Source organism: Trichosurus vulpecula, chromosome 3 (assembly GCF_011100635.1).
Source record: "Trichosurus vulpecula isolate mTriVul1 chromosome 3, mTriVul1.pri, whole genome shotgun sequence".
In the NCBI taxonomy this organism is placed as follows: domain Eukaryota; kingdom Metazoa; phylum Chordata; class Mammalia; order Diprotodontia; family Phalangeridae; genus Trichosurus; species Trichosurus vulpecula.
Window position 1 is genome coordinate 202,908,098 of NC_050575.1, and position 12,820 is coordinate 202,920,917.

Genomic DNA, 12,820 nt, shown 5'->3' on the forward strand with positions numbered 1-12,820 from the left:
TAAGACACATTTTAAAATAAATATCACCTACCAAATAATTGATTTCTAACCTACATGGAGAAGATCAAAATAATATGGAAACAATACGAAGTGAATATTATCCCTGTGGTCCTGCCTGCTACTGGAGTTGGACTAAGCATGCTGTCTGTGACCTTTACACAGAGGGTGAGCTTACATCCTGATACCTTTATTTTATGATGTTGCTGCTCAGTTGTTTCAGTCTGTCTCTTTGTGATCCGATTTGAGGTTTTCTTGGCAAAGAATACTAGAGTAGTTTGCCAATTCCTTCTCCGACTCATTTTATAGATAAGGAAACTGAGGCAAACAGGGTGAAGTGACTTGCCCAGGGTCACACTGATAATAAATGTCTGAGGCTGCATTTGAACTCAGGACTTCCTGACTTCCACTGTGCCACCTAACTATAAACAGAAGTTATTTTATTTACCCATGTGACAGCCCACAGGACATTAAATATAAAAGAATAATAGCAGGACAGCAAGAGACAATCATAAAATAATGGCTTGAGAGCTGGCCTTGGAGCCACCTCTGCTGGCATTGGCCCCGTGACCCTGGACAAGGTACTTAACTTCTCAGTGCTCTAGCCAACTGTTTAAGACTATAAGTGGCAGAGGTGTCAGACTGCCTTGTTAAGGGTCTCTCCATCTGGGAGTTCTCAACCAGAATCATCAAAATCAAAGCCTACAAAACTCCCAAGTGCAGCTGGAACCAGAGAAAGATACCTTTCGGAAATGTTTAACAAAACAAATACCAATACTATGCAACACAGAAAATGTTAATTTGTGGTTTTCTCCATCCCTCTGTGGCTTGGCTGCAGGCCTCCATCTGTATTTGAGTTTGATTGAACTCCTCTCTATCGGTGACATCACAAGCCTGACAGTCCTTATCTCTATCCTATTCCTCCTAGGTTGACATTGATTTGTCCCAGGACTATTTCTATGACAGCCCCACTGAAAAAGATGAGAAAAATGAAACTATCATAAGAATGGTAATAATTTCATATTACATAATGCTTAAAGTTTTAAAAAGCATATTCCCTCTGGCCCTCATGGTACACACATTACTAGCTCCCTTTTTTTGAGTGGGGAGGGGGGAGGCGATCAGGATTAAATGACTTGCCCAGGGTCACACAGCTAGTAAGTGTCTGATTTGAGCTCAAGTCCTCTTGACTCCAGGGCCATTGCTCCATCCGCTGCAGCACCTAGTAATCCCTTACTAGCTCCCTCTTAAATATGAGGTCACTGAGTCTCAGGAAGATAAAGTGATTTGCCCACCGTCTCATAGCTAATAAATTGTCAGGGCATGGACTTGAACTCAGATCCTGAATGCGCTCTTTTCATTACACTGTGATGTCTGTGTAGGAGTCACATCACAGTCATGATAACACTAAAAACGATGACTGACCGTAGTACCTGGCATTTACGTAATGCTTTTAGGTCTGCAATATATTCATTCATTTGATCCTTGCAGCGATCTTGAGAGGCAGGTGCTATTATTACCCTCATTTTACAGAAAAAGAAACTGAGGCACAGAGGCTATGTCATCTGAGAGTCACACAGCTAATAATTGCCTGGTTTCCTGTCACCAAGTCCATCATGCTGCACTGTGTGACCTCCCTACCTGTACCTCCAGGAGCTGGCCTAGATCTGTAGAGGGAACCCCTGGAAAAAAGAGGACCAAGGACCCTAAGTGGAAATCTTGTCTATCCTTCAAGGTCCAGCCCAAATTCCACGTTCTCCACCTATAGAGGGAGTTGGAGCCTTGGATTATGAGTCAGAAGACCGGGGTTTGGGTCCTGGCTCTGCTAGAAAGAGCCTGGTGGAGAGACGTGGTCTGAGCCTTAGTTTCTTAACCTGTAAAATGGGAATTATAATCCCTGCCTTGCCTATCTCTCAGGATTGTCACAAGGATTGGATGAGATAATGAATGTGAAAACATCATGTAACCATCAAGTGTTCTGGAAAAGTGAGTTGTTCTTGTGATAGTCTGGTGATTGGTTGGCTAGGAGACAGTGGGGAAGGTTTAGCACCCCAGAGACAAAGTCCTGAAATCTCCTACCTCTCTTACTTCTGCTAGCCCATGCCACAGACCTCTTCCTGTCCCCACCAGGCTGTGCCTTACCTGGCTGGTAGAAGTCTGGAGACAGCTCCCTGGCCAGGGTCCGAGCGATGCTGGATTCATTGTTTGCCGCCACTGCTGCCTGCTCTGCTCCATCCGCCTTGGCCTTGGCATGACTTGTCCTGGGGAAACAAGAGGCAGAGAGCTCACAGTCTCTCCAGGGCTCTTTCACTCCAGCACAATAACATTCTTGATCCCAGACAGAGGATCCTCAATCCAGTTACAGTAATTCCCTGGGGTGGGCAGTTACACATTCATGTATCAGTATGTACAGAGATATGTGTCTGCACTTGTATGCTCACTTTGGAGTCCATGCAACATGAGGGTTTATAACCTGCCTTTGGTGTAGAGAGACTTGGGGAAAAGACCGATTCCAGATTGGCCAACATTGACCCACCTCCACCTTACCTTTGAGGGAAAAAAAGAGTTACAAGTTAAAAAGGCCAGTGAGCCAGGCCACCCGAAAGAAACAACACCAGAGCAAGGTATGGAAGCAGCTAACTGCCAAGAGATAAGGCATGTGAGCCTATCAGAAGATCCAGACTGATCCGGTGCTGTATCCAAGGCAGAGGGAGTGCCCGGGGTACCCAGCTCTGGAGCAGGGAAAACGGGTCCACCGTATAGGACGGATCCAGGGGCTCCTGCTGACCTCCCAGCGAAGCCCTCTTCCTCATTTCCACTTAACCAGGGGGTCAAGCTGGTCCTTTATTTCTTGCTCTCAACTTAGATCTCATTTACCTACTGTGAGACCCGGTTGACCACCAGAAACGCTAAGCAGCTGACACACAGAGAAGGGATAAGATAGAAAGCAATTCTTATTCTAGACCAGGGTTCTTAACCTGGGATCTCTGAACTTTTTTTTTTTAATTCTATATTTTGATGACTGCGGAGGGGTCATTATACAAATGTGGTTAAGAGTCCTCGCTCTAGGGAGATGAAAGCTTTGATCAGTGCACCCTGAGCTGGGGGCTCAAAGCTGTGAGTGCTGTAAAGAGAGTGTATAGCCCTGGCATGTGCATTTGGCTTGCAGCTGCTCCTGGAAATAAGTCCCAAGCTGGTGAGAGTGTCAGGCTGTGAGGGAACAAAGCATGTGCAGCTTTAGCTTGGTCTCCCCTCTGAACCATGGATTGGACAGCTGGGTCCCAAAGGAATGCCATTCCCTGGAGGGAGGAGGGAGGGTGCTTCCACAAAGCAAGGAAGCCCCTGCCCCATCATGCCATCACTCCCTCCCTGATTCAGCCCAACCCCCCCAACTTGCTGCTAAGCCTGCCTAACTCACTAGTACCCCCTGCTGCCTACATAAATCTACGTCAATTTTCATAGACTGTGTGTTTATACACAGCTAGGTGTAGAAGGAAGGGCTATCTCCTTGGAGTCAAGAGAGCTAGATTCAAACCCACCTCTCATGCTTACTAGCTAAATGATCCTGGGCAAGTCATTTCACCTCCAAATAAATGGGGATCTTAAAACTTGTACTACTCACCCCTTAGGGCCGTGAGAAAAGTACTTTACAAATGGTGAAGCACTATAGAATTACCATCATTATAGTAAGAAAGACTCGAAGGGGAAAAGAAATCATAGAATGGCAACACAAAGCCTGTCAGGCTATGGCATCCCCGGCGGGGCTAATGCAATGATTGCCAAATAACTCACATTTCTATAGCACGTTAAAGATTCCACACAATAATCCTGAGAGGTAGTGAAATTATTGTCATCCCATTTTATGGTTGAGAAAACTGAGGTCCAGAGAGATTAAAATGACTTGCCCAAGGTCACACACAGAATTAGTAGTAGAACCAGGGTTCCTGAACCATACCTTCTCCCCATTTCCTACCTCCAGAAGTATGCGTCCCCTATTCTAAGCACACAGCTGTAGGGCAAGGAACTCTGCTTAAGTACCCCATGGGAAGCACTGGAATTACTAGGGGGCTTCCAAATATCCAGGGGAGAATAGTGCTGGACAGGGGCTTCCTGTAGGTGGCTGACTATCAGGAGGATAGTACTGAGTGGGAGAGGGGTGGGAAGTGCTATGTTGGGAGGGGGTGGTCTTCCTGGGGGAGGGGTTGGTATTGGAGTAGAAGAGCTCTCTTCTTGATTTCACATAGGATTATCTCCCCACAGTCAGCAGAGTTAAAAATAATGCTGGTGGTTCTGGGAAAGGGAGCAGAGAGTTCTGCAGCTGAAACCCCTGGGGGAAGGAGACACATTTGAGACGCATAGTCTAGCCTAGCCTGGCCTAGCCTAAACACTCACCTCCACCCCTTCTGACTCCAGGTTACATTAGTCACAGATTATCTCTGGCTTCCCAACCACAGATATCTATCATGGGTGTCAGTGGTTGCCCCATTTGTCAGAAAGGTAAAACTGAGGCCCAGAGAAGGATGGCGCTCTTCCCAAAATGACAAAACAGGTTGAAGCAGGGTTGGACTAGCTGCTTTCCAATATTTTAGCTAACTTTTAAGTCATATGAACCTTCTTACTGAGAGCTCACAGTTATGGAGTGGCCAAAAGGCAATGGTTTGGTCCTTCTGGCTTTCCTCAGGGAGAAATAGGAAATCCCTACCCCACTGCTGATGGGAATGGGAGGGGGAGGAAGGACACTTCTGCTTTACTGAGGAGGCATCATGTGGGAAACAGGAAAAAAAATAGCCCCCAGAATCAGAAGTTCGAGTCCCTACACTTGGCCTGATAATTAGCTGAATGACTTGAACCTTCAGTTTCTCCTGCAGCAGCAAAACAGGCATAAAAGGCCCACCAGACCTCTTTGAGGCATATGAATATCAGGAAGAGGGTGGGCACTCAGTTTTCTTCACACCCCGACCTCAGGACTGATCCTATGGCAGCGCCGCTCTGACCCCTGCCTTCTGGCTGAGGAGCCAAGAGGCCTGCATCTGACCACGAATCTCAGAAAGTCACTTAATTCTTGGAGCCTCAGTGGTCTCACCTGTAAAATGAGGGATTTGGGATAGATTCCTCTGGGTTTTAAGAATTAAAGAGATGCTTTCCTTATTAGCAATATGCTTGGAGGATGGTAGCCCAGGGCCAACGTGTGAATGAATGGATAGCGGGCACAGGTCTGGTCACTTAGCTCTAGAGACAGATTCCCCCTTTTCTTCCTCCATTTTCAGAAGTTTCTGTATCGCTGAGATTTCAAAACAAACAAAATACTCCCTAACCTACTATTTGCTGCACGTGAATCTGGTGTCTCCTCTGAGAGGGCTAACTTCTTCTGTGTCCTGGACACTTGATAACACCTAGTAAAGGTGTGATGGTGGTGGTAGTGGCAGTAGCTGCTGTTAATTAAATTATTTGCCCCCCCTTAGCATTTTAGAAAATTTTGAGTCTAAACTGGATGCACTTGGTAGTTGAAGTGCAATGCCTTCTGTAGATGATTTTCTCTGATGTTTTGGATTTGAGTAAGCAAAGTAAGGCAAGTTTGAATTTGAGTAAGAATTCTACTTTGAGTAAAAACAAAAGAACTAAAGACGCCAATATTCTTCACGGATCCTTTCCAGCTCTAACACTCTGTTCTAAAATCTCTTCTGTGTCTAACCTTTTTCCCTATTGTTACTATCCTGTTTGAGACTTCTCTTTCCCCTATTAGACTGTGAGTATGCTTAATGTGGGGACTCTGCCTTCTTTTCTAGTTCGCAGAGCTGGCCACAGGAAGCGAGTATGGCCGCATCAAGAGGTTCTGCAGGGTCCTGAACACCCTGCGAGGTGTCATTGCTACATTTTGGTTCAGGCTTTCTCCTCTACCCCAGCCCAGTTCATCCCTCTACTCAGAACTTTAAGGTGGTCCACCCCCACCCCCAAATCATCTGTTGCAGTTGGTATCCACATTCCCTGACTTATCCCTCAGCTCAGGGACTCTAGGACAACCCAGGCTCCCTTTGTCCTGTTAGGAAGCCTGGATGAACCCAACTGCAGGAGCAATCTATGGCATTTGCCCCACCTAGCCATTCATCTTCCCAGGGGCATGGCAGAAGCTTCCTCTGCTGAAACTGGAGCTTCCTCCCCTAAATAGCTCAGGGCCACTTGGCTCTCTCATTGAAAGCCCACAGGATCCTAGGATGGAAAACCGGAAATGACCTCAGAGCTTATTTAGTACAACTATCCTTATTTTGCAGATGAAACTGAGGCCTAGAGAGTAAAGTGACTTGCCCAAGGTCACATGGCAGTAACTAGCAGAGTCAGGATTCAAACCCAGGTCCCTTGGCTTCAAATCCATTTATAGCCAGATCAGAGCCCACTAAGCCACCTCTAACTTGTGGCAAAGCCACGTCACTAAAACAGTAAGTGACTGGTGCCATTATCCTTATGGGTCTTCTGGTGCACTAGAGTAAGAGGAAAAAGAAGAAGAGAATAGACATTTATCAAATAATTACTATATGCCAAGTGCTTTACAAATATCCTCTCATTTGACCCTCACAATAACCCTGTGAGGTAGGAGCTATAATCCCCATTTTACAGCGGCGGAAACTGAGTCAGATAGTGGTCAAGTGACTTGCCCAGGGTCACACAGCCAGTAAGTTTCTGAGGTCACATTTGAACTCAGATCTTCCTGACTCCAGGAGGCCCAATACTGTATCCACTTAGAAAAAGGCAATGATGATACACAGCCATGTAGTGTTTTACCTTCCCTCACGATAACTTTAGGAAGGAGGTCAGGAAAATATTGTTAGCCTCATTTTATAGCTGACGAAACTGAGGAGGAGCAGAGAGGGAAAATGACTTGGAAGTGACCAAAAAACTAGAGTCAGAGCTGGGATATAGACTCAGGTCTCCTGACTCCGGGTTTGATGTTCTTTCTACCACCCCACGTTGCCCAGTATGAGGAATGGATCCCCTTCAGCCCAATGGCCAGAGTCCTGTAGACAGACGGGGAAAGGGGTTGTTTCGGGGTTTTTCCTCCCCTTTTGTTTCTGTCTGGATTGCTTAGTTAAGGCTCCTATGGGGATACAAATATTGGCTAATTCCATGGGTCCACTCTGCAGGGATACAGGCCAATGTCATAAAAAGAACCCTGTACTCAGGGGATGCCGGAACCGGTGAGTGCTGGTTTGGAAAAGCTGATTGTTAAATTTTCATCATGAGGATTTACACCTTGGAAATCAGCAAATGCTACAAGTCAGGGATTGATTTGTTGTTTTGTTGATTATCTCGACTTAAGGAAATGATGGAGAAAATGTTGAAGCAAATGAAATGTAAAAGTGGGTATTCAGAGTGCTGGTTATTAAATATTTACTAGGACATCCCTGCCTGTCCTCAGCATCGCTTCAGCTCGGTCCCTAACTCACTGAGTGACTTTGGCCAAATCCCTTTCCATCCCTAATTCTGTAACAGGGCTTGTACTGTGCACCTCCCAGGGTGGTAAGGCTGAGATGGTGGCTGTAAAGTGCCGTATAACAATAAACTTCTCTCTATATGTGAGGCAGTAGTGGTGGTTATTAAAATGTCTGAATCTCCTTTCCTTGACTGTCATCTCTGCCTGTCTCTTCACTCTTGTGTTCCTGGCCAGAGCCCACCCCTTATGGAATCCCTGTCCAAACCCTTTTGCTTGGTTCAATTCAGCCTCTGAGAGCCTCGAGTCCCTCGGTGACAGGAATTTCCTGGATTGTCAGGATCTGAGTCTTGTGAAATACATGAGGCAGCCGGAATGGGAGATTTGTCCCTGGGCAAGAAGCGCTGAAAAGAACTAGGAGGACCTTGGCCTCCAGACTGAAGGGATTGGGGGATGGGTGGGGCTGTTGGGGAGAGGCTGAAGAAAACTGCCAGAAGGAAGCCATAGTGAGACAGAATCCTTCCAAGTTTGGGGAAGGCCAGCTCTGGAGCAAAGACAACGGCCTGTGACCATTACTCGTATACATTTCTGGATGGCAAAGACAGGGCATCTTTTTCAGACACAGAAAAGGTTGTTTTTACATGGCAAAACTCTGGCAAAAAGTTTTTCAGAGACTAGATAAAGAACCCCACCTTTACCTCTAAAGACAGCAAAGGAATTTTCAAGGAGCAAAGTAGACCCTGGGAGTGGCAGAAAGAGTACAGTCCTCACTGGCCAGTTCCCACCTATATCTCCTCCCCTTAGATGCCCCATTCCCTCTACCATCATCCCCACTCTGCTCTGACCCTCAGGCTCACTACCCCCTTCCCAACAGTGACTGATGGAGCATATGGCTGCTTGAACTGCTTGGATGAACATCACCAACTACAATCCTTCCTACAAGATGGTGGACCTCTAGACCTTACCATCTGCACTACTGATGCACCCTAAAGACTACCACCAGACCTTTCCATCCACCTTGTAGCTAAAACCTCCTATATGTTTTGTCTCCCAATCAGAAAGTGAACTCTGAAGACAGACTGTCTTGCTTTTCTGTGTGTATCAACAGAACTTATCACAGTGCTTGTAAGAGTCAATCAGTCAATAAACATTTATTAAGTGCTATTATGTGGCAGGCACTGTGCTGAGTGCTGGTTTTACAAAGAAAGGCAAAAAAAAAAAGCCAGAGCCTGCCTTCAAGGAGCTCACAATCTATTAAGAGAGACAACATCTAAACAACTATGTGCAAACAAGATGGGTAAGAAATAATTAACAGAGGTGAAGAGGTTAAAAAAAATGATGATGGTAGGGAACCATAGGTTTCTAGGGGTGCTCAAGATCCCAAAATACCTACATGCCGGGTCCTGCTGAAAGAATTTGACTCAAGCCTTCTCAGCCAAGGGAAAAGACAAAGCTTATTAGGGATTCACCATAATGGGTTATTTTAAGAAATTCCACCCTTTGTGATGCCTGGCCAGCTTCAATCTACTGAGCTAGATTGACTCTGAGCGCCTTCATGGAGGCAAGATGGAGATTATATACACAAAGATTGTAGGAGGGATTGAGGGGTAGTCTGGGGTGAGTAAAGGAGGGCTTTAGGGAGGGTCTTGAGGAGGAGTCTAAGGAAGATGAGAAGAGGTCAGACTCCAGGAACCAAGAGAATGGAGTTAAGGGTGGAAAATAGCTGAAGGCATGGATATTGATAGTATCTAGGGTGGGAAGTAGCTGGACAATAAAGGGCAAGGCTAGGTAGAGATTTGGGCCTAATGATAATGTAAGGCTTATGGCCTTAGGGGAAGGCCAGATCTAGTTGGAAGATTCAAGGAGAGTTCAAGGGGGCTCCCAGAGACTGTATTCCAGATTCAAGGGGGTTCCCAGAGACTGTGCCCTCATCATTGGGATGGCACTTGAATTTAAAGGGGGTGGGGAAAATTTTCTTGTAAAAGGTAAGAATTTAGCTGGGGCTTGAAGGAAGCCAGGGAAGCTAGGAAGGAGAGATCTAGAGGGAGAGTATGCCAGGTGTGAGGGACAGCCAGCGAAAATGCCTGGATAAACATATTTGAGAATCATCAGCATTAATTGATAATTGAATCCCTGGGAGCTGATGAGATCAGCAAGTGAAATAATAGAGGAGAAGGAAGAACCCTGTGGGCACCCACAGTTAATGGACATGATCTGGATGAGGATGCAGCAAAGCAGACTGAGAAGGAATGGTCAGGTAGGAGGAGAACCACGAAAACCTAGAGAGAAGAGAATATCAAGGAGAAGGTCCCTGGCAGCTCTGATTAATGGTGTTCTAAGGTCTCTTCCCGCTCTAACATTCTATGATCTAAGGTCCCTCCAAGATTTGACATTCCATGTTTTATTGGCTTTCAAGATCCCGCTGTTCTGTGTTGAAGAGCCCATCCAGAACTTTAAATCTAAATTGGTATAACTTTTGCACTTCTCAGATTAGGATTCGTTCTGTGTTTTGCTTGGCTCGTGCAAAGAGCACACTTAGCCAAGTAGATGAGATTCTGGGCTATCAACCTTCAGAGTTTGCTGTTTGCTCAAGCCACTCCTTCTTCAACAATTCCTGCTGAAGCTAGGTGGTGCAGTGCTTAGAGCACCGGCCTGGAGTCAGAAGGACCTGAGTTCAAATCCAGCCTCAGACATTTGACACTTGCTAGCCGTGTGACCTTGGACAAATCACTTAAGCCCAATTGCCTTTCCTTCCCCCCTCCAAAAAAAGCCCAAACAAACAACAAAAAACCAATTCCTGCTGAAAGAATGACCAGCCAGCCCCAGAGCTTCACCCATGAAGGAGCCCTGGGCCTAGGCTAGAGTTAGGATGGGGTTCTGTCCTAAAACAGCATGTGCACATGTGGGTAATACAAGCCTGACTGTGAAAAGGTACTCTGCAGAAAACTCCTTCCCACCTTCATCTGTGTACTTAGGCTGTTCCTCCTATCTGGAATGCCCTCCTTCTTCCTCTCTGAGCAGCCAAATCCCACCTCTCCAGATCCAGTTCACAACACTCAAATCCACAACGGGTCACAGAATCATAGACTTAGAGTGGGGAGGACCCTTAGAGGCCATGCAGACCAAACCCCTCATTTCAGGGCTTCTTATACATACGGGCAACAATAAAAGGTTTTTGAATGCCAACGACCAAAAATTAATTCAAAATCAAACTCATAATGAATCCCAGGTGTTTCAGGCAGGCATCACTTGACCGTGTTGCATCACACAACCTCACTGCAGACTTGGTTCTGAATGCCAAGCATGGGAACTTTGCACTGCGTATGCCCTCAGGCCATGAAACACCAACCAAACACTACCAAAAGGCAAAAAGGGGGTGTGAGTGGAAAAAGTTTAAGAAGCCCTGTATGAAATAGATGAGGACACCGAGGCACGGAGAAATTAAGGGACTTGTCTGGGGCCACACAGGTAGTACCCAGCTTTTCTTGATTCCACACCCAGTGCCTTATCTACTAGATGCTGCTGCAATGATCTTTCCTTGCTCTGAAAAACCCATAGAAGTTATGGGCAGTCCCACTATTCAGCACTTAGTGAAGACTACCTTGTAATCTGTAGTTATTTCATACATGTACTTTTTTTCCCCAGACCAATCTGTGACTGCTGTGTGCTGGCAGGTTCCCTAATTTCTGTACCATCTTGAACACACACACACCCACACCCCCCCCCCCCACATTATGACTAGCATATGGTTTGGCATATGTTAAGATTTTAACAAAATTCATGTTGAATCTTCTTAAACATGTGGCACCATTTCCCACCTTGCTGCCTTTCTTCATGCTGCTTTCTATGTCTGGAATACTATTCCAACAACGTTTTTGCCATTACCTTTCTTTAAAGGCCCAGCTGAAATACTGCCTCCTCTCAAAAGCCTTTCTTGAGTTCCTCAGCTGAGAGTGGTGTTTCCTCTCCTGTGAACCCCTAAAGCACCTCAGGCTTTGTATTATACACACTTTGTATTGTAATTATTTCTCTGTAGGTCTTATGACCTGACTACACACTTGAGGCTCCTAAGGCAGGGACACCACCACCACCACCACCACCACCACCAAGCATTTATATAGTACCCAGCATGTGCTAAGACCCTTTTTACAAATATGATCTCATTTGGTCGTCACAACAACCCTGGGAGGTAGTTGCTATTATGATTTAATTAATTAAATCTTAATTTAATTTAATTTAATTAATTAAAATCTTAATATATGCCAAACCGTGTACTAGTCACTATTACAATTTCCACTTTACAAGTGAGGAAATTGAGACAAACAGAGGTTAAGTAACTTGCCCAAAGACACACAATTAGGAAGTGTCTGAGGTCATATTTGAACTTGGGTCTTCTCGACTCCAGCCCCTAGGGCTCTATCTGCCTGCCTTATCTGTATGTCCTAATGGGCCTTGAATTCACAAAGGAAAAGTATCTTTAATTGATACACAAAGGAAATGTATCATTGAAATGAAAATAGAGAGCTAGAAAGTAATTTTGAGACTAGGCAGGGATAGAGGTCTAACAATCCCCACCCTTCCATCCCCACCCAGATTTGAACTCTGGAAGGTAAGTCTTCCAGACTTCAGGTCCAGCACTCTATGCACTGTGCCACCTAGCTGCCCCGTTCTACCCATGGTCTTGTTTGTTAGTTTGTTTTCTTACTTGGCATCATAGGTCCTAGAGCTAGCCTTATAATTCCTGTTACAGAGCCTGGTTACATTTTTTTTTCCGTTGTTATTGTTGGGTCATGTCCCACTCTTTGTGACCCCATTTGGAGTTTTCTTGGCAAAGATACTGGAGTGTTTTGCCATTTCCTTCTCCAACTCATTTTACAGATGAGGAAACTGAGGCAAACAGGGTTAAGTGACTTGCCCAGGGTCACACAGCTAATAAGTGTTTCGGGCTGGATTTAAAGTCTGGTCTTCCTGACTCCAGGACAAGCACTCTCTCCATTGTGCCACCTAGGTACCTAGTTACATAGTAGGTACTTAATAAATATTCCTTACTAATTGTCTACAGAAGGGACCTTTGAGGACATGTAGTGGAGCAATCTCTTTTTATAGGTGAGGAAACTGAGGTGAAGTGACTTGTCTAATGTCACAGAGACAGGACTCAAACCCACATCCTGTGCTCCTTCCACTTTAAGTATTAGCTCTAATGCTTACTAGAGGCATGGTGACTTGGACCCACTCACTTTGCCCTTACTGGGCTTCTGTTTTCATTTCTGGAGCCAGCTCAAATCCAGCACCCAACTATAAAATTTTCAGTGTGAAAATCTACAAATCAGCAAACATTACAAATCAGGGTTTCTTTCATTGTTTTGTTGACTGTCTAGACTTAAGAAAGTGATAGAGAAA

The 12,820-nt window shown here is 45.4% G+C and overlaps 1 protein-coding gene across 4 annotated transcripts in view; it reads right to left on the bottom strand.

The window, feature by feature from the left end:
- JPH2 (junctophilin 2) overlaps nt 1–12,820 on the bottom strand; it is a 62,488-nt gene that overhangs the window by 5,735 nt on the left and 43,933 nt on the right. For all 4 annotated transcript variants that reach the window (XM_036753085.1, XM_036753083.1, XM_036753084.1 and 1 more), the window contains exon 3: nt 2,140–2,258. In XM_036753085.1, the coding sequence (XP_036608980.1) occupies nt 2,140–2,258 (119 nt within the window). The remainder of the gene's footprint in view (nt 1–2,139; nt 2,259–12,820) is intronic.